The sequence below is a fragment of the Lissotriton vulgaris genome, chromosome 1_1, assembly GCF_964263255.1.
Source record: "Lissotriton vulgaris chromosome 1_1, aLisVul1.2, whole genome shotgun sequence".
Classification (NCBI taxonomy): domain Eukaryota; kingdom Metazoa; phylum Chordata; class Amphibia; order Caudata; family Salamandridae; genus Lissotriton; species Lissotriton vulgaris.
In genome coordinates this window covers 1,257,045,461-1,257,068,365 of record NC_141685.1, presented here as the reverse complement: position 1 = coordinate 1,257,068,365, position 22,905 = coordinate 1,257,045,461, and the positions used below count along the sequence as shown (strand labels likewise).

General features: G+C 43.3%; 1 protein-coding gene across 1 annotated transcript in view; it reads right to left on the bottom strand.

The window, feature by feature from the left end:
* The window catches only part of NCKAP1L (NCK associated protein 1 like), a 1,717,783-nt gene extending 1,695,670 nt beyond the window's left edge, over positions 1 to 22,113 (bottom strand). The window contains exon 1 of the mRNA XM_086964598.1: positions 21,724 to 22,113. Coding sequence (XP_086820724.1) covers positions 21,724 to 21,855 — 132 coding nt within the window. The 5' untranslated portion in view covers positions 21,856 to 22,113. The remainder of the gene's footprint in view (positions 1 to 21,723) is intronic.
* Positions 22,114 to 22,905: the final 792 nt, after the last annotated feature.

Genomic DNA, 22,905 nt, shown 5'->3' with positions numbered 1-22,905 from the left:
AAAGTTAATAATAAGTGATAATTATATATATATACATATATATATATATATATATATATATATATATATATATATATATATATATATATATATATATATATATATATATATATATATATATATATATATCCACACGAAAAGGTTGCCCAATTAGGAAACGCCACACAGCGAAAGTTAGAACGCCTTTAATGGAGGAACACAGGGCAGCAACGAACACAGGCCCCCCTCCGCAACAAAGCCCAACGCGTTTCGAGTATTCCATGCACTCTTGATCACGGGCAAGACAAGTAAGCAAAACAGCAGCTGCCAAGGACCCATTAATTAAGTTCAAAACACCGTCCCGCCCTCATAGGCGTGTGCACTCTAGCATTATGGATGTTGTGGTCCTTGTTATATTCAACCCGTGTGGGTGCCGCTTTTGCTTCACATTGTCCACAAAGTGTTCCCCCAGTGGGAAGCCGTGATCAAGAGTGCATGGAATACTCGAAACGCGTTGGGCTTTGTTGCGGAGGGGGGCCTGTGTTCGTTGCTGCCCTGTGTTCCTCCATTAAAGGCGTTCTAACTTTCGCTGTGTGGCGTTTCCTAATTGGGCAACCTTTTCGTGTGGACATTAAAGCGGCCTGCCTAGGTCGCGGAAACGCCCTGCCGTGCGGCGCACGGAACCGGTGCTTGGAATCTTCCAGGCACAGAGGAGCGAAATAGCCGTGTGGGAGAATGAACACTTTACAGGATGGCGAGATGCTGAGCCCCCACCCACCCCACTGGGGGAACACTTTGTGGACAATGTGAAGCAAAAGCGGCACCCACACGGGTTGAATATAACAAGGACCACAACATCCATAATGCTAGAGTGCACACGCCTATGAGGGCGGGACGGTGTTTTGAACTTAATTAATGGGTCCTTGGCAGCTGCTGTTTTGCTTACTTGTCTTGCCCGTGATCAAGAGTGCATGGAATACTCGAAACGCGTTGGGCTTTGTTGCGGAGGGGGGCCTGTGTTCGTTGCTGCCCTGTGTTCCTCCATTAAAGGCGTTCTAACTTTCGCTGTGTGGCGTTTCCTAATTGGGCAACCTTTTCGTGTGGACATTAAAGCGGCCTGCCTAGGTCGCGGAAACGCCCTGCCGTGCGGCGCACGGAACCGGTGCTTGGAATCTTCCAGGCACAGAGGAGCGAAATAGCCGTGTGGGAGAATGAACACTTTACAGGATGGCGAGATGCTGAGCCCCCACCCACCCCACTGGGGGAACACTTTGTGGACAATGTGAAGCAAAAGCGGCACCCACACGGGTTGAATATAACAAGGACCACAACATCCATAATGCTAGAGTGCACACGCCTATGAGGGCGGGACGGTGTTTTGAACTTAATTAATGGGTCCTTGGCAGCTGCTGTTTTGCTTACTTGTCTTGCCCGTGATCAAGAGTGCATGGAATACTCGAAACGCGTTGGGCTTTGTTGCGGAGGGGGGCCTGTGTTCGTTGCTGCCCTGTGTTCCTCCATTAAAGGCGTTCTAACTTTCGCTGTGTGGCGTTTCCTAATTGGGCAACCTTTTCGTGTGGATATATATATATATATATATATATATATATATATATATATATAATCATTTGCTGTACTGCCAAATTCAGGGTGTGGACATGGGGGCTAGCTTCTCCCCAAGTTATGCTTGCCTCCATATGGGCAAATGGGAGAAGCTAGTCCTCATGGAGAAACACAGAGATACAATGTCGGCCAAGGTGAAGTTTTGGCTTAGGTTTATCGACGACCTCTTTATAATATGGCAAGGAATTAGGGATGAAGCTGAAATGTTTGTGGCACAAATTAATATAAATGATTTAAACTTAAAGTTCACTGCAGAAATAAGTGAAACAAGTGTGAATTTCCTAGATACTAAAGTGTATATATGCAACAATAAACTGGAAACCACTTTGCACCGTAAGAAAACAGCAGGAAATTCAGTGCTACATGCATCAAGTGCTCACCCACGCCATCTGGTAAATAGCATACCTTATGGCGAAATGCTTAGAATAAAGAGGGTATGTAGTACACCAGAGGAACTAAAAATGGCACAACAACAAAGCAAAGAGAGATTTTTAGAAAGAGGCTACTCCCAGCAAATAGTAGATCATGCCATTGCCAAAGCAGAGACTTTAGTCAGAAATGACTTACCGGCCAAAAGCAACAAACAGGATCAGGCCATTAAGCCTAGTGAAGGAGCAAAGATCGAGGAGGACCTGAGTTTTTGCCTTATAATAGGTTATAGTAGACAGCACAAGGAACTTCAAAAGATTATCCAAGGAAGCTGGCCTATACTCCTCAACGACCCGATATTAGGACCCCTGTTACCGCAAAGGGCGTCCATTACCTACAGTAGGGCGCCCTCAATGAGAGATTGTCTTGTGGTATCCGATCCAGAAATGATATCCAATCCTGTCTGGTACCAGAATCTAAAAGGGTTCGTAAATTGCAAAACCTGAAAGGCCTGTACCCATGGGACCAACACCATGACCTATTTTAGCCCATTTAGCTCTAAACCTTCCAAAATAACGAAAATGTTAACATGTAAGACTGAGTACACAGTGTACGTCTTAACTTGCCCGTGTGGGCTCATATACGTGGGCAGTACAAAGTTACAAGCAAATGTTAGAATACTCCAACACCTCCGCGCAATTACCAATATGGAAAACACCTATCCGGTGGCGAGACACTTTAAGGAATGCCATGGTTCCAACAACAAAGGGTTGTCCTATTATTTGATTGACGCAATTTCCCCAAATAGACACAGGGCTTGAATATAACTGAGGACATGTACATGTGCTTAGAGTAACTGCGAGCAAAATTCACAAATATAATTACACTTGTATGTCCTTGAGAGACGAATTGAGAAGAATAAGAATTTTTGTCTAAAACATCAGCTTTTTTTATAAAATAGGTATCTTGTAAATAGAATGAATTTGAATATCAAGATATTATAGATTTTTTAATTATTTCCATTTTTGTATAGTATTTATTTGAGACATGGATATATTTGAATGGGATATAAAGTATCGATGTCAACAATGTATATAGTATACAAAATTTAAAGGCAAATTAAGAAGCTAAGACAATAGATTACTATAAAGTCCTGTCGAAATTGAACTAGTCTCTCATTAAATGAATTGTGGAGTTGACTTGGAGTGGTCAGTTGGGAAGTAACTTTGAAAAATCTGTTACGTGAATCAAATTATGAATTCATATAAAATCATATGATGAGAATGTTATTTATGAAAAGAATTGTACAAATCAAAGCAGGCAACAATATACAGAAAGTCTTTACTGCACAATAGGTTCGTAAGAATTTACAAATGTAACGTATTGGTTTTAATTTTTCACTACCACTTTAGGCACTTTTATAGACTACCTCAAAGCAATGAGATTTAAATTCACAACAAGAAAGTTGTTTATGTATTTTACTAAGATATTGATATGTGTTCATTGCAAAATGACTGTGACCCAACCAAATATTCATTGCTTAAACCCGCGTTTTACTATTTAAGTATAAGAAACAGGCGGGGCCAAATTTGGATGATTAGGCACGTATAGAGGTTTAACGGACATGTCAGATTACATTTTTGGCAAATGCACAAAATATTGTGTTCTGTAAAAAAGTGTTTCACTGAGTGAAATATCGAATTTGATTTGGAAGTAGAGTAATTCCAAAACTGACTCATTCTTGGCAAAAGGCATTACGTGTTTTAGGGCCAAATGTTATATAGTATTTTACTTATATATATATATATATATATTTATTTATTTATTGCGATTTTGCACAGGAACAATGTAAAGTTTTGCATATAACATAGTGAAGGAATTACGCGATAGTATTTCTTCCATTGCGATTGAGAATGGTAATCACGTGACACACTTTAATTATGCACTGCTACTTTAAAAATATTTCCCAAATCCACAACATTTGTCGAGTGAACAAGCGGCGTCAAGCCACCAATCGCATCTCTGACCTTTGGGGAATAAATAATTGAAGCACCGTAATTGGGTCCGTGTCCTGTTTGCTGGCGGCAGCGCGTGAGTGAAAACGTGGCGGCTGATTTGACAGGATTGTTGGATTTAATCGACTGGCTTTTCCGAAACCAGTTAATCACGGACCCCTCCTTCACATTTGGGCTAGCGGCACAACGGAAACTCCTTCCGGGGCAACCTGGAAGACAATTGCAAATCCACAAAGGAATTACCTCCAAGCCCCCCCCCGCACCGAAGATACCAACCGGTAGCAGTACGAGGAAGACGGCTGAGTGGACGAGTCAAGCCCACACAGCAAGGAGCCCCGGTACAAGCATCTACCAGGTACAGAGACATCGGTATTGTGGGGTAGAGGAGTGTGCAACGTTACAGCAAGAAATATTTGGCAACATAAACGGCCCGTTTTTCTTGTAAAACTACAAAAAACTATATATTTAAAACCCCAAAATGTCGAGCGACATCGTGCAAGAGAGGGAGGCGGCAGCCACAGGAATGTTTAAAGATACCCCTCACGTGAACCGAAGCTCACGACCTAATGAAGCAGCGTGCACGGCTAAACCTGACTCGGTACAATTCAAAATGAAAATCCTTGAAAAAAAGATGAAAATCGAATTAAGCAAATGGTGAAAATCTAGGTCTCTCCAAAGTTATATCGAGGTAGGACGAATCCCACGGGGACTACGAATTTTAACTGCCCCTACTTATGAGGAACCGCATCCTGATCTCATGCGGGAGTGGGCAGAGTGCACTTTAGACTCTTCAAAAAGATTAACCCTACTATTGATAAAATATGCTGGGTGAAGCGCTAATTAAAAGGCTTCAGTAAAGTATCCGGTTGTGCCGCCTCTTGGGTCAGGATCCGACCCCTGGGATGAGCACACACTGTTGAGCGCACTCGTGGACTGCAGGATCACATTGTGGCAAAAAAATAATATATATATATATATATCCACCAAACGATCACTTCCCTGAAAATGACCAGAGGACACAGCGGGGGTTGCAGGGCGACCATTTATTCACAGTGCTTGACATGACGCATTTCGGCATTCCGCCTTCTTCTGATGTCCCTTGCACTGGTTCACACTCATTCCCTCCTTTTGAATGTTCAACGGCTCCGCCTCTGATTGCCTACAGCTGCAGCCTGTCATCGGAAGACTGCAGATCCCAGCATGCATTGCAACGGTGTGTGTTGGTTGCGGAGTAAGTACGTGCTTCAGTGAGCACTGCTGTGCCTCGCAAAGGGGGGGAGGAGGCTCGGTAGAAGCTGAGTGTGTCCCAAAATTGAAAGTGTCCATAGCCACCTTGGGTCCCCAAACGCCTAACCCCAGATTCAGGAACCAAGCCGGGCCGTGACGCGTAGATTCAGTGATCACGGGTCCCCGTGCAGTCACGGACTGCTTCTAGCAGCGGTCACTTGCTTGGTCTGTTTCTGAGGCGGGGTCGCAGTATCCAATACCTTGGAGAGAAATTGCCACGTTGCCAATATTACTGCGATCCACTTGAAAGACGGGTCCTCTTGCACACGCTACTGGCAGGCGCGTGAAAATATCCACCAAACGATCACTTCCCTGAAAATAACCAGAGGACACAGCGGGGGTTGCAGGGCGACCATTTATTCACAGTGCTTGACATGATGCATTTCGGCATTCCGCCTTCTTCTGATGTCCCTTGCACTGGTTCACACTCATTCCCTCCTTTTGAATGTTCAACGGCTCCGCCTCTGATTGCCTACAGCTGCAGCCTGTCATCGGAAGACTGCAGATCCCAGCATGCATTGCAACGGTGTGTGTTGGTTGCGGAGTAAGTACGTGCTTCAGTGAGCACTGCTGTGCCTCGCAAAGGGGGGGAGGAGGCTCGGTAGAAGCTGAGTGTGTCCCAAAATTGAAAGTGTCCATAGCCACCTTGGGTCCCCAAACGCCTAACCCCAGATTCAGGAACCAAGCCGGGCCGTGACGCGTAGATTCAGTGATCACGGGTCCCCGTGCAGTCACGGACTGCTTCTAGCAGCCGTCACTTGCTTGGTCTGTTTCCGAGGCGGGGTCGCAGTATCCAATACCTTGGAGAGAAATTGCCACGTTGCCAATATTACTGCGATCCACTTGAAAGACGGGTCCTCTTGCACACGCTACTGGCAGGCGCGTGAAAATATCCACCAAACGATCACTTCCCTAAAAATGACCAGAGGACACAGCGGGGGTTGCAGGGCGACCATTTATTCACAGTGCTTGACATGATGCATTTCGGCATTCCGCCTTCTTCTGATGTCCCTTGCACTGGTTCACACTCATTCCCTCCTTTCGAATGTTCAACGGCTCCGCCTCTGATTGCCTACAGCTGCAGCCTGTCATCGGAAGACTGCAGATCCCAGCATGCATTGCAACGGTGTGTGTTGGTTGCGGAGTAAGTACGTGCTTCAGTGAGCACTGCTGTGCCTCGCAAAGGGGGGGAGGAGGCTCGGTAGAAGCTGAGTGTGTCCCAGAATTGAAAGTGTCCATAGCCACCTTGGGTCCCCAAACGCCTAACCCCAGATTCAGGAACCAAGCCGGGCCGTGACGCGTAGATTCAGTGATCACGGGTCCCCGTGCAGTCACGGACTGCTTCTAGCAGCGGTCACTTGCTTGGTCTGTTTCCGAGGCGGGGTCGCAGTATCCAATACCTTGGAGAGAAATTGCCACATTGCCAATATTACTGCGATCCACTTGAAAGACGGGTCCTCTTGCACATGCTACTGGCAGGCGCGTGAAAATATCCACCAAACAATCACTTCCCTGAAAATGACCAGAGGACACAGCGGGGGTTGCAGGGCGACCATTTATTCACAGTGCTTGACATGATGCATTTCGGCATTCCGCCTTCTTCTGATGTCCCTTGCACTGGTTCACACTCATTCCCTCCTTTTGAATGTTCAACGGCTCCGCCTCTGATTGCCTACAGCTGCAGCCTGTCATCGGAAGACTGCAGATCCCAGCATGCATTGCAACGGTGTGTGTTGGTTGCGGAGTAAGTACGTGCTTCAGTGAGCACTGCTGTGCCTCGCAAAGGGGGGGAGGAGGCTCGGTAGAAGCTGAGTGTGTCCCAAAATTGAAAGTGTCCATATCCACCTTGGGTCCCCAAACGCCTAACCCCAGATTCAGGAACCAAGCCGGGCCGTGACGCGTAGATTCAGTGATTACGGGTCCCCGTGCAGTCACAGACTGCTTCTAGCAGCGGTCATTTGCTTGGTCTGTTTCCGAGGCGGGGTCGCAGTATCCAATACCTTGGAGAGAAATTGCCACGTTGCCAATATTACTGCGATCCACTTGAAAGACGGGTCCTCTTGCACACGCTACTGGCAGGCGCGTGAAAATATCCACCAAACGATCACTTCCCTGAAAATGACCAGAGGACACAGCGGGGGTTGCAGGGCGACCATTTATTCACAGTGCTTGACATGATGCATTTCGGCATTCCGCCTTCTTCTGATGTCCCTTGCACTGGTTCACACTCATTCCCTCCTTTTGAATGTTCAACGGCTCCGCCTCTGATTGCCTACAGCTGCAGCCTGTCATCGGAAGACTGCAGATCCCAGCATGCATTGCAACGGTGTGTGTTGGTTGCGGAGTAAGTACGTGCTTCAGTGAGCACTGCTGTGCCTCGCAAAGGGGGGGAGGAGGCTCGGTAGAAGCTGAGTGTGTCCCAAAATTGAAAGTGTCCATAGCCACCTTGGGTCCCCAAACGCCTAACCCCAGATTCAGAAACCAAGCCGGGCCGTGACGCGTAGATTCAGTGATCACGGGTCCCCGTGCAGTCACGGACTGCTTCTAGCAGCGGTCACTTGCTTGGTCTGTTTCCGAGGCGGGGTCGCAGTATCCAATACCTTGGAGAGAAATTGCCACGTTGCCAATATTACTGCGATCCACTTGAAAGACGGGTCCTCTTGCACACGCTACTGGCAGGCGCGTGAAAATATCCACCAAACGATCACTTCCCTGAAAATGACCAGAGGACACAGCGGGGTTGCAGGGCGACCATTTATTCACAGTGCTTGACATGATGCATTTCGGCATTCCGCCTTCTTCTGATGTCCCTTGCACTGGTTCACACTCATTCCCTCCTTTTGAATGTTCAACGGCTCCGCCTCTGATTGCCTACAGCTGCAGCCTGTCGTCGGAAGACTGCAGATCCCAGCATGCATTGCAACGGTGTGTGTTGGTTGCGGAGTAAGTACGTGCTTCAGTGAGCACTGCTGTGCCTCGCAAAGGGGGGGAGGAGGCTCGGTAGAAGCTGAGTGTGTCCCAAAATTGAAAGTGTCCATAGCCACCTTGGGTCCCCAAACGCCTAACCCCAGATTCAGGAACCAAGCTGGGCCGTGACGCGTAGATTCAGTGATCACGGGTCCCCGTGCAGTCACGGACTGCTTCTAGCAGCGGTCACTTGCTTGGTCTGTTTCCGAGGCGGGGTCGCAGTATCCAATACCTTGGAGAGAAATTGCCACGTTGCCAATATTACTGCGATCCACTTGAAAGACGGGTCCTCTTGCACACGCTACTGGCAGGCGCGTGAAAATATCCACCAAACGATCACTTCCCTGAAAATGACCAGAGGACACAACGGGGGTTGCAGGGCGACCATTTATTCACAGTGCTTGACATGATGCATTTCGGCATTCCGCCTTCTTCTGATGTCCCTTGCACTGGTTCACACTCATTCCCTCCTTTTGAATGTTCAAAGGCTCCGCCTCTGATTGCCTACAGCTGCAGCCTGTCATCGGAAGACTGCAGATCCCAGCATGCATTGCAACGGTGTGTGTTGGTTGCGGAGTAAGTACATGCTTCAGTGAGCACTGCTGTGCCTCGCAAAGGGGGGGAGGAGGCTCGGTAGAAGCTGAGTGATATATATATATTCACTAAAAAAAACATAGGTTTCACATCAGTTATAGTTAGCTGGAAATTTTATTGACATAAAACCATTGAAATTCCACGTTATAGTTAGTTGGACTCACTATAACTTGCGCGTGTAATGCACTGCTGATGACGTCACATATTACATCACTCATGACATGGTCAGTGACATCACTCATGACATCACTGATGACACCATCCAGGGAATGTGTGCCTTTCTGAAAAATAAATATGTTTTATATATGTATATGAAAAGGTCGATGGAAGAATAAATGTTTAAATAAGTGTGTAAATGGATGTTCTTTTAAAAAAAAATGATTGGTTAAGTGGCTTATTAAGTGTATCTTAGTGAATACATATATTAACGAGTAATGTTTAAATATTTAAATATATGTATCAGTGTTTCACTTTGTGTATAAATGGCTGCATGGGTTGGTGAGTAGCTACATGTGTGTTAGTATCAGTATGAGTGTCTGTATGGTTTGGTGGGAGTGTTACTTAGCACATAGATGCATCAATGACTGACTCACTGTTTGTATGTGTTTTGAAGACGGCATATGTGCAGGAGTGTATGGGTGGATGAGTGTGTATATGCGTGTGTTAGTGAGTGAATGACTGTCTCATTAGTGTCTATCAGTAACTACATATGTTTTAATCAAGTATATGTGAGTATTGATGTATATGAGTGAGTATATGTGAGAGTGAGAGATTGAAAGAGTTCTTGTTTAAATAAGTATGTGTTTCTATAAGTGATTGTTTAAGAGAGTAAGTATGTGTAAGTTTCCTTAGAAGTAAGGTGGTAGTGTGTGTATAGCTGTATATGCAAATAAATGGACGTTCAATAGTTTATTTGCATGTGTGAGTATGTGTGTGAGTAACTTTTGGATGACTGTCGGTGTGTAACAGGATGTATAGGTGTATCACTACATATGATGAGTGTATATATGTATGAGTGACTATATAGAACTGTTGGTGAATGAGTGAATGTGTATATAGATGGTGGAATTATTGAATTGGTTGTTGTAACTGGTATGGTATCTCCATTTTAAAAAAAATGTTAATTTATATTTTTCAATATGTGTTTCATGGGTTACATTACAGTGAAAGGAGGTCTGTCACTCTGTCACAAGGATGATGTCATGAGTGATGTCATGAGTGATGTCACTGACCATGTCATGAGTGATGTAATATGTGACGTCATCAGCAGTGCATTACACTCGCAAGTTATAGTGAGTCCAACTAACTATAACATGGAATTTCAATGGTTTTATGTCAGTAAAATTTCCAGCTAACTATAACTGATGTGAAACCTATGGTTTTTTAAGTGAATTTAATAGGTTTTTTAAATGCTAATTCCTAACTATAACTGGTGTGAAACCTATGGTTTTTTCAGTGAATTTCATAGGTTTTTTAAATGCTAATTCCTAACTATAACTGGTCTGAAACCTATGGTTTTTTCAGTGAATTTCATAGGTTTTTTTAATGCTAATTCCTAACTATAAGTCTCACTTTATAAGTAAGACTGTTAGCGCTCTAGTTGTTTAGAACACTCTGGTACATTCTGTCATTGGGCTACAGTTGGGCTATATTTGAGCTATTTTTTTTTTTGTCTCTGGTGGCCATCTTTGGGCTACTTTGGGCTACATTGGGCTACATTTGGGCTACATTTTGGCTCTAACATATATATAGCCCAATGTAGCACAATACATATTTTTTCAAAGTTAATTTTCGTAAAAACCACTTAAGAATAGGGCTACCAGTCCCTACAATTTTTCCCATTTTTTTTTTTTTTTAATTTTTTTTATTTTTGGAGCGCTCCCAGTGCGCGCCCCAGGGAGCGCCCCGAAAAGCGTACTTCTATAAAGCGCCCCGAGGCGCGCTCCGGGGAGCGTCCCGTAAGAGCCAATATCGCAAACGAAAACATGATTGTGACGTATCGCGTAGCCGCGTCCGCGTGATACGCACGGAGTAAACACACCCGGAAGTACTCGAGCGAATACGATCGCGCAACGTAAACATCTGACGCGCTTACGCGACGCGACCCGGGGCGCGCCCCTGGGCGTGCCCGGGGGCTCGTAGCGTAAGCGCGTCGGGTCATGTGACCTGAAAATAACACTTTTCATTGGTTCATAACAGTTTTGGTTTCATAATGATGAAGCCCCTGGTCTTGTGACCTGAAAATAACACTTCTCATTGGTTCAGGACAGTTTTTTTTCCAAATGATGAAAGACCCCACCTTTTTTCCTTACTCTGACTTTGTCCTTTGACTTAGGAAGACCTGTTTGTACCTCTCTGTACCTTTTTGATCTTTATAATGGCTTCAGTAGCAGCAGCAGCTGGTGCATCTGCCCCACCACCACCACCACAACAACCAAGAGGACCAGCTCAAGATTACATTGGTGGTCAACAAGAGGAGGAGGAGGAAGAGGAAGAGGAGGATGGTGGAAGATGGCTGCCTGAACAAAATACCCCATACAAGCCCAAGTCACACATTGTATGGGAGTTTTTTTCACTCCCAGAGGGCAAGAAAAAAGTGAATGCGGCCAAGGTAACTTGCCTAATCTGTAAGGAAGAACTCTCAAGGGGCAACCCAAACAAAAAATATTCCTTTGGTAACAATACCATGATTCGGCATATAACCTGTAAGCACCCTAACAACTATTCGTGTAGAGCTCAGGGAACTGGCCAGTAACCTCCCCCAGTCTTCAAGGACCACCTCCCAAAGAAACGAACCCGCTTCATCGGGACCAGAAACATCAGGGATGATGCCTTGTGTTCAGCCACGATTTGCTGATTTTAAAATCACTTGTACTGCATGTGGCAAGCTTATCGCCTATGGTGAAAAGAGCGTAAAGCTCATCGTCCTTGCAGGTGACAATCACAAGTGCCCCAAAAAGAAGTAATTTTGTGGGTTTTTGTTTTTTTTGCTCCAGTTGAGCCAGTTTCAATTCACTTTTTTTTGTTTCTCCCCCTAAAAAAATACAAAAAAAATATAAAACTGTTTTGAAAAGCCAAAAAAAGTACAAAATGTTCAAAAAACACAAGAAAAATATAAAACAACAAAAAGAAGAAAAAAAAGTTCTTTTTAGAACTACCTCCAATTTCTAAAAAAAGGCTTAATTTTTTTAAAACTCTGTCATTCTTTTTTCCTCATAGTACGCTCCCCGGTCCGCTCCCCAGTGCGCGTACCGGGCGCTCCCCCCCCACGCAAAACGAAAAAAATATATATATATTTAAATGCCCCGCGGGGCCCTTTTATAGCCCCCACATCAAACCTAGGGGGTCAGAGGGGGTCTATCCCTGATGCCTTATGGCCATTTCCCTCTTTGTTTTAGCCACCTCTTGTGTCTCGATTTTACCGAGACACAAGATGGCGGCCGCTCCGGACTGTTTCGAATGTTTACAGACACCCGAGAGCCAATCAGCTTTCCGTGCTCACCTCACGTGGCGCGACCGGAGCGCTCCCTGGGGCGCGTATCGGGGCGCTGCCATAGATATATATATTTTTTTGAACCTAAATTACTCAAAATCCACTGGAGCACATATCTTGAGACATAGCAAAGGCACATCGGGCTATCAGTCCCTACAATTTTGCCAAATTTGGTGGAAATCCATTCAGCCGTTTGGGCTAAAAGTGAAATCGACCGCCCTATGGAAATTAACATGGGGAAAACGCGTTTTGGGACCCCCCTTTTATCTCGGCCCCCGCTTGACAAATCCCCCCCAAACTTTAAGGGAAGGACCGGAACGCCGCGAGGCCATTTTGAGGAAATTTTCAGTCAGATTCGTCAATCGGCGCCAAAGTTATTCCAAATAGAGTTTTGAGATTTAACATTGAAAAAAATCCTAACTATAACTACCTACTGGCGACCGCCAGTAGGATATATATGTATATGTATATATATATATATATATATATATATATATATATATATATATATATATATATATATATATATATATATATATATATCAGGAACACTCCAATCTTCACACTTCAAGAAAGGCACTGACTCCGTGAAATTACGAATTCCAAATAAGTTTATTCACTTATAGGCTACTTTTACGCGTTTCGGCGGTTAGCTCCCACCTTGTTCACTACATCTCTGCATTCTGTGTCTTACTTTATACCCCTATGACAATACATTACGTCATGCATGTTTGACTCTTGTTTCACGGTATGGTTCAGCTTGTTTTACATTTTTGTTGCCCTGTTACCATGACTATGCTAGCAACGCTAGGTTTTTGGCAGACATAGAAGAGTTCCTGAGGCATGCACATTCTTATGTAACGTCATTGTTGCTTGCACGTTTTCCCGTTCCTATAGAAACCTCCCCGCAATGTCAGCCTAGTGATTCCTTCATTTCTGATAACGTGCTGGGCATGTGTGGTTCGGCAGTCCCTGTCTGCGGCGGTGTTCTAGCAGAGAGTAATACCGTGTGAGTGTAACAAAAGTATCGATACTCGGGTTACGCGCTGTTGCTTCGCATTAGTGTCTGGTTGGGTGTTCGTGACTGTTCTCTAGGACCTCTGGGGTGGAGTGATTCCGTGATTAACCAGCGAATGTGCACGGTGGGCCCTTGTCTATGAGTTGAACTGGTTCGTCATGTCACAAGCCCAGATAAATACAAATGCCCTGGGATAGTACCCGTGTGTATAGAATAGCCTAACTATATGTATCGAATGTTAGTCGTGCTGGGCTATTGTCTAAAAACCGCAGGCGCCTGCACCCTCTTCTCCAAGTGGACTAAGGAGGGAAACCTGATAGTTGTGGTATCGTGCCTAAGTGATGGTGCGCCGTGTACATGGCTAAAAATTGTGTTGAACTCCACCTGTCTGTTACACGGAATCTTTCTAAACATTCCCCTTTCAATTATGCATACAAATATACACGTTATTTCTTCCTTGCGAGATTACCATGATACAACCTCGAGAATGATGTTAATACAATGAAAACACACACATATTACAAACAATAATGAGACGACATGCCTGTCTTAACTAGCTTACACTACCAATAGAAAAACTGCAGAGTCTTGGGGTGGTGATTGTGCTCATATATACAAAGTGGTGTGAGGTTAAAAAGCGAACAGCAGATGTTTTCTGGAATTGGATAATGGGGACTGGGAAGAGGATAGCGATTAATATAGTTAGTTCTACTGTGACTTACAAATGTACGCTAAGAGCCTCATCTGCATTGAGGCCATTAGGTATCTTGGAGTTCAAGAGGATTATGTATCTTGATTCCAATCTCCTGAGAGTTTGGAGACGGTTTCCCCCCTGGTGTTTTTAGGGACACTATCGATGACAAAGTACGACAGTACCTGACTGTCACCTGCATGTACCGTATTGATGTGTCTGGCCACAGGATAGGCCGGGTCATCATTTGTTACTGCTCGGAGGTGCTGTAAAACTCTAACATGTACTGGGTGAATTGTACTCCCCACGTACCGTTTCCCACAGACACAAACCAAAACGTATACTGCGTATTCCGTTTTACAGGTGTATTTGTCCCTGATGGAATATGTTTTTTTTATGAAAGGCACATCTACTTTACTTGTGTGCATACCATGTTTGCAAGCCTTACATTTAATACATTTCTTGAAGCCCTTTTGGTTTGTAAGCCAATCTGCTGTTTTTTTTCAGAATTGGGACATTGCAGACCAGATGATTTCTCATTGATTTCGCTTTCCTAAAAGCAATGGAGGGTCTTTTCCCACACATTTCCCCAATGGCAGGATCGTTTCTAACCAATGGCCAGTGTTTAGTGAGTATTTTCCTCACCTGGGTGTGGTAGGCATTGAAACCTGTAATCAGTCTGGGAGGTTCCTTGTTAGGTGTTTGTGTGACAGGGGCTTGTTTCAGGGTAAACAGAAGATCTTTTCTGTTTAATGTTCTGCATTTGGTATCTGCTTTCCTGCATGTTTTTTTACTGTACCCTCTTTTTTCCAATCTGGAAAACAGATTCTCTTTTGCCTCAGTGAGCCCTGTTTTGGTACTGCAATTTCTGGTCATGCGTAGGCATTCTGCATACGGTATGGATTCTTTGAGATTGTGCGGGTGGAAACTTTGTGCGTGTAGCACTGAGTTTCCTGCAGTGGGCTTACGGTAGGTTCTGGTTTGAATTTTGTTGTGTTCAGTGTAGAGTTCTAGGTCAAGGAATTGAATGGGGGTGGTATTGGTGGTACATGTGAATTTTAGGTTAAGTGCATTGTCATTTAGCTGTTCAGCAAATGATTCAGCCTCCTCTTTTGGTCCCTGCCACAGTACAAAAATATCGTCAATGTAGAGTTTGTACATGACTACATTCTTGGTTAGTGTGGCTGCATGTTTGACTCCTAGTACCTGTTCCTCCCACCAGCCCATGTGTAAATTTGCATAGCTGGGAGAGAAACAGGTACCCATAGCTGATCCTTGCAGTTGTTTATAGTGGAGTCTATTGAAGAGGAAGGTGTTGTTAGTCAGGCACCATTCTGTCATTTCTAATAACATTTTGGTGTGGTTGTACATTGTTATAGGTCTCTGCCCCAGAAAATGGTTGACGGCTCGTAGCCCGTCATGGTGTCTGATACTTGTATACAGAGACTGCACATCTAAAGTCATAAATACATAGTAATTTTCCCATTTTACATCGAAGATTTTACGTAAAAAGTCTCCAGTGTCTTGTATGTATGCTGGAAGTTGTGATACAAGTGGTTGCAAGAAATGGTCAATATAGATGCTAGTGCTTTCAAACAGGCCACCTATAGCTGCAATGATGGGTCTGCCCGGTGGCTCTTTGTCGTTCTTGTGTATCTTGGGGATAAGATACAGCTGAGGGGACACCGGGTAGTCTGTTTTCAAAAATTCGAACTCCTGTTTACTCAGAAGTCCCATCCCTTGCCATTTATACAGTGCATTGGTGTATTTCTCCTGTATCCCAACAATGTGCGAGGGACTGATCCTTGAATAGCACTCATGGTCTTGTAATTGTGACATGGCCTCCTTGTTGTACATTTCCAGTGGCCAAAGTACAATGTTTCGCCCTTTGTCAGACCACCTTATCACGATGTCAGATCTTGCTTTGATTTTGTCCATCTGTTTGTTATACATGAGGTCTGTGTTTTGGTACTTTTTGAAGAACTCACTGGAGCTGCGTATTGACAGATCTTTCAAGTCTTTAATCACACAGTCTGTAAATAGGTCTAGACCGTCTTTCAGCATAATTGACATGAAGACAGAACGTGGTTTGAAGTTAGTTTTCACAGTTTTATAAATGTCTATATCTGCCAACATTGCCGCGGTTCCCGATGATTTCAACTCACCCTCATTATTTTGTTCCAGATCTATCATGTCTCTAAGAGCGTTCATGTTTGCTACACTTAATCCTATATATATATATATATATATATATATATATATATATATATATATATATATATATATATATATATATATATATATATATATATAACCTACTGGCGATAGCCAGTAGGTATATATAGGTAGGATTTTTTCTCTATGGGACTTTTGAAAGTTCTATGTCTAATAACTTTGACGTTTGTGGACAGAATCGGCTGAAATTTTCAGGAAAATGGCACATTTTGTTTCTGAGCAGCCCCTGAGAATTTGGGGGGGTTTCGTCAAGGGGGGGCCGAGAAAAAAGGGGGGTCCCAAAACGCATTTTTCCCATTCATTTTTCCATAGGGCATTTGGCCTCACTTTTAGCTCGAACGGCTGAATGGATTTGCACGAAACTTGGCAAAATTGTAGGGACTGTTAGCCCGATGTGCCTTTGCTGGGTCTCAATATATGTGCTCCAGTGGATTTTGAGAAATTAACGTTTTAAAAAACATATATCTGTGACAGCGTCCCGGGTAGCGCTCCGGTTCGCGTACTTTTCGCGTAACGGAACTTTGCGAAGCGAAGCTGATTGGCTCTCCGGTGTCTGTCGACATTCTAAACAGTCCGGAGCGGCCGCCATCTTGTCTCTCGGTAGGATCGAGAGACAAGAGGTGGTGAAAAACGAAGGGGGAAATGAAGGAAAGGAGGGAAGGTAGACCACTTCTGACCCCCTAAGATTGATGAGGGGGATATTAAAGTGCCCCGCGGGGCAAAAAAAAAAATAATAATATTTGCAATTTTTCGCCGTAAAGATGCGTCCCGGTACGCGAACCGGGCAGCTAACTGGGCAGCTAACCGGCAGCGTAACGGGAGTCTGAGGTGAAGCTGATTGGCTGTCAACATTGTAAACAGTCCGGAGCGGCTGCCATCTTGTCTCTCGGTAGGATCGAGAGACAAGAGGTGGTGAAAAACGAAGGGGGAAATGAAGGAAAGGGGGCAAGGTAGACCCCTCCTGACCCCCTAGGATTGATGAGGGGGATATTAAAGTGCCCCGCGGCGCAAAAAATAAAAAAAATAAAATTTGCGATTTTTCGCCGTAGAGGCGCGTCCCGGTACGCAAACCGGGCAGCTAACAGGGCAGCTAACCGGCAGCGTAACGGGAGTCTGAGGAGAAGCTGATTGGCTGTCAACATTGTAAACAGTCTGGAGCGGCCGCCATCTTGTCTCTCGGTAGGATCAAGAGACAAGAGGTGGAAAAAAAAAGGTGTAAATGAAGGAAAGGGGTAAGGTAGACCCCTCCTGACCCCCTAGGATTGATGAGGGGGCTATTAAAGTTCCCCGTGGGGCAAAAGAAATAAAAATTGCGATTTTTCGCGGTAGAGTCGCTTCCCGGTACGCGAACCGGGCAGCTAACTGGCAGCGTAACGGGAGTCCGCCATCTTGTGTTTTTGGAGCGTCCGGTTTGCGTACCGGGTAGCGTTCCGGTAAGCGTAACAAGGGGAAAACCAAGAAAAACAGTAAAATAAAATTTAAAGGAATAGATTTCCACCAAACTTGGCAAAATTGTAGAGACTGTTTGTTTGATGTGCCTTTGCTAGGCCTCAAGATATGTGCACGAGTTGATTTTGTCTAATTAAGGTTAAAAAAAATATATATCTGTAAGAGTGCTCCGGCGCACTTACGTTACGTGTTTTGTTTGCGCTGCAGAGCCTATACGTCACGGTTATGCGACGCGTCATGAGGCGTCTCACGTGGCTACGTGATACGTCACGTAATAAAGAATATATTTTACAGCTATAGATATTAGCTTTTAAAAAACCAATGAAATTCACTGAAAAAAACATAGGTTATAGACCATATATAGTTAGGAATTTGCATTTACAAAACCTTGAAAATTCACTGAAAAAACCATAGGTTATAGACCATATATAGTTAGGGATTAGCATTTACAAAACCTTAATTTACTCGCACAAAACCATTGAAATTTCATATATAGTTAGTTGCACTAACTATATATCGCGCACCCGCAATCCACTGCATATTACATCATTCATGACATGGTCAGTGACATCACTGATGACATCACTGATGACATCTCAAATGACATCACTGATGACATCACTGATGACAACATCCAGTGACTGTATGTTTCTGTAAAGTTAAAATATGTCTTACATATTGAAGAATGAGTGGATGTATAAATGTCTGGATGGAGGATTTAGTAGGTGCATGACTGACTGTATGAGTGAGTGATTAAATGTGTCTCACTGAGTGCATGGGTTAGTGACTAAACTGTCTTAATTTGTGCATCATTATGTCTGTTGTTCTGTAAACTGCTGCATGTGTTGATCAGTAGCTATATGAGTAACTATATGGGTTATTGATTGGTTGCCCAAGTATTTGTATGGGAGACTTAGTGTGTGTGTGGGTGGCTGGGAGGTGTATGACTCTGTGCATAGATGTGTGAGCAGTTGATTCACTAGGTGTATGGGTTCAAAAATGCATGTGGAAACAGCTGTATGAGCGGTTGACTGTGTGCATGAGTGTATTGGTGAGTGAATGGATATCTCAGTGCTACATGTCAAAGTAAGTACATATGTAAAACACAGTACATGTGAGAGTTGACATATATAAATAACTGTGCATAAGAGCCAGTGAATGTGTGAGTGGCTGTATGGATCATTGTGAACATGTATCAGGGATTGTATAAGAGAGTAAATATGTGTTAGTATATGTTTGAATAAGTAAGGTGTGTATAACTGTATAGTTGAGAAAATGGAGGTGTGATTGATTCTTTGCATGACTGACTAGGTGTGTGAGTAACTCCATGGATAAGTGACAGCCTGTGAGTGTCTGTTTACACTGATTGTATCTAAGGTTATATTAGAGTCTGAAGATGTTCATTGTATTATCACATAAATGATATCATCAGTGATGTGATCAGTAATGTCAAATGAGATGTCATCAGTGATATCATTTGAGATGTCATCAGTGATATCATCAGTGATGTCATTTGAGATGTCATCAGTGATGTCACTGACCATGTCATGAATGATGTAATATGTGACATCATCAGCAGTGGATTGCGGGTGCGCGATATATAGTTAGTGCAACTAACTATATATGAAATTTTAATGGTTTTGTGCGAGTAAATTAAGGTTTTGTAAATGCTAATCCCTAACTATATATGGTCTATAACCTATGGTTTTTTCAGTGAATTTTCAAGGTTTTGTAAATGCAAATTCCTAACTATATAGGGTCTATAACCTATGTTTTTTTCAGTGAATATATATATATATATGCCACAGTGTCTTTGTTTACAGAGCCTCAGACCGTGACACAGGGCGGTTTCGTCAAGCAAGAACAAAGAATCCTGCTTTTTAATCCACACAATATTTCTACACAGAAATACGATGACGACGATGAAAAAGACAACTTCAATCGCTTTATTTCAAACTTCAGAGACAGGGAGGCAGTCCACCATTAAACACTTTGCCCATAACCCTTACGCATTTCAGCTTTCTGTCAAGCCTTGGTCACAGGTAGGCATTTCATCAAAGCAGGAGTCACATGCTCATTTAGCATTGATCGGACTACCGGATTGATTGTAGTCCACCAATTACTGAGTCCGTTTCTGATGAGCGCATTTTCAAAATTGAAAGTTATTCTTTAAACTGCTTTCTTTTTAAATCGTTTTTCATATTTTGCATGTTTTAATTAACTGCAGTCCATAATCTTTTACTCATGTGAGAATAAAATGTGCTAAAAATAAGTCAGTGCCATGGGCTGCATAATCGTCAGACAATTTCCAATTATGTGACACTTTCTTCCACAAGCCTTGTGCAATAACACTTCGAATGAGAAAGCCAGCTAAACCCTCCCATGCTGATCGAATGCTTTTCTTGAAACCCCACTTTCAATAGCAGGGCTCGTGCATTTTACACCAATGCAGAGTTCTAGGGGTCTTTTGCTCATGAACTATAAGGACGCTTGTTTCCCGTCCTGGGAAGACCTGGCTTGGCAGTTTGGGCTGGATTGTTCCCATGAGGAACAGGGTCAAGACTGATTTGCATATGGGTGGGTCTGAACTGGGGTGGCGAAGTAAGCTAATGAACGATGATGGATTCATCCCAGTTCAGTGACTGGGGGTGAGTGCCTGAAAAGTTTCAGCGCTCTGTCCATCATCTCCTTGTGTTCTCGATCTATTAGTCACATCAATGTGTAATTTTGTCCACAATCTATTAGTCACATCAATATGTAATTTTGCCTCATGTATTTTCCCTCATGGTATACATGAATCAGGTCCTACGTTGCATTTGTGATTTTGAGCTCAGTTTGCAAGTGGTGAGATTGACACGCCCATGGGGTTTCCGCCTTCAAGAACACCCCAACTTGAAATGCTACGCATGGTGCTGGTGCCCAGACATCATATCTGTCATGAAAGTCTACCGTAGATTGGGGGTCTGAAGGGATATTTTATAGACCACTAGGTGTGCGTTCATATCTGTCATGTCTGTTCTCAGTTTTAAATTTCTTGTCATAGTGGTCTCATAGGTTTCACCCAACTTTTCAACGGAGACATTACAAGTCTGATTTTGATTTGGAGATGGGTACTCAGTCACAGACCTGATGGTTATCCCAACCGCCTTATTACAAGTGTCATAGGATATAATATACTTGTAATAAGGCAGAAGGTGAATCTCTCACGTTTGAGCTGAAGTAATCTGCCTGCCAAACTCTAAATCAGGCCCTAGGTTTTAGAAGCAATTAGCTGTAGGGGCACCTTTGCTGCTATCCATCTACAACTTTAGAATTCATGCAACCAAGGTCTGAGAGTCCATTACAGCCAGGTGATCATCTGCATACGCAGACAAGTATAAATATATATGCCGAATTAGACACTATTTTAGCTGTCTCCATCATGTAGCTCGTGAGCTACCAGTGGCTCTCTATTTACCTGTGAGTAGTGCTCCTGTGTTCAGTCCAGACTACTAAATTAGAAGCTCTTGCTTGGTTCAATTATTATTGGTATACCATAATTAAAAAGCATGTATTCAAGACGAAAATGTGCATTTTTTCAGACCTCATAGGATGATTGGGGTAAATTGGTTCATTTTGAAAATTAATTTAAAGATAATAATTGAGTTAGGGAGATGTATTACTTTATTATGATTTAAGTGCTGGGGTGGTTGTAGCTATGGATGTTTTGTATTACCCATGTAGATGTATTTAAAATTGATAGTGCTGTTTTACTTCATGGCAGGCAACCATGCCTAATGCACTGATGGGATGACTGCTGATAGTGAGCACTCCCACTAACACCAGTAGCTCAGAATGATTTTCGTTGGATATAAGTAGTTCTTATTATAGAATAGGTTGGAGACCCCTGCATTATTTGTTAAGACTAGCTCTGAGCGTGTAAAAACCTTAAAATCTGCCAACAGAGGAAGTCCAGCATTCCCTCCCACACCCTTTTCGCCCCCTTCTTCTCTTATCGCCTTACCTTCTTAATATTGTACATACGAATCAAAACACCTTTGCCTCTTTCGTTGAGGATGGTCATCTTTTCTGCCAATTTATGCTGGTAGGACGAAGTAAGAGACATTCTCGACTGTTTGAAGGACTGCTGGGCCATGAATTCACCTCCAAGACAAACTGAAGGACTCTTGCTGGCGGTGAAATCTTTCACTTTGCAGAAACGAGGACTTCCGCCCCAGAAATAGAATAGGCAGCCTCCCCTGCCACACTGCAGATGGCGTGGATTGGTAAATCGCACCCCTGCTGCACACTGATGTCATCACCTTCGGGCTTACCAATTGGTTGCCGAAGAGAACGCTAGACCACAAGACTATCTTCAACGTGCTGCTTCCTTTACAAAATGCTTTGCTCAAATTCTCTGCTTGTAACCATGAAAGAGGAAGGAGGCGTCAAACTAACTTCCTTTTTTTTTGTTTCTGGTTTGTAACTATTTTTTTTTATGTCACTGCGACGTCAGTAAGGCCTTTCCAGCAAGGCAAATGTGCAGCCCTTGGGGTGTTTAAGCCACATCTTCTTCCACCCAACCTTTTATACGTCTATCAGATTGAGTAGAGTCAAACTCAAAGACAAAAAAAACTGTATATATCGCTTTGAAGAGAATATATATGGTGTGTTTAGGTCACAAACATATTGTGGTAAATATTTCTCTGAAACACTCTGCATTAGTCAGACATGATAAGTCCCACTGGAGTTATAAATACACCACTCCAAGCAATTGGTCAATGTGCCAGTTTTTTAATGAAGGTGTGCGCTGCGCTCACCTTCTTGGCTTTATTCTCATCCTTTTACACGTTTTCCTGTAAACAAATCCGATAACTATTAGCGTTAGTGGCAAAATAAACTTATTATACATTGGTTTTGAACCTGGTTATTTTAATATAAGAAGACACAGTCATCTTAAAACTAATGATTCTGTTTTAACTCCTCCTTTATAGCTAAACCGAGCTTCCGATGTGGAATAGACTTGCTCTAGATGAAGGGGATGTTAGAGTTGTTCTTGTATTTATAAAATTGGACATTATCAACATTGTGCAAAATCTTTGTGTACGCTTATTTTATGTGATTGGCTTTGAAATAAGTTTTCTATTCTTTATTGAAGTGCCTTTTCCTGGCTTATGCTAACTTGGCCTTAGTAAGGCCTCAACAC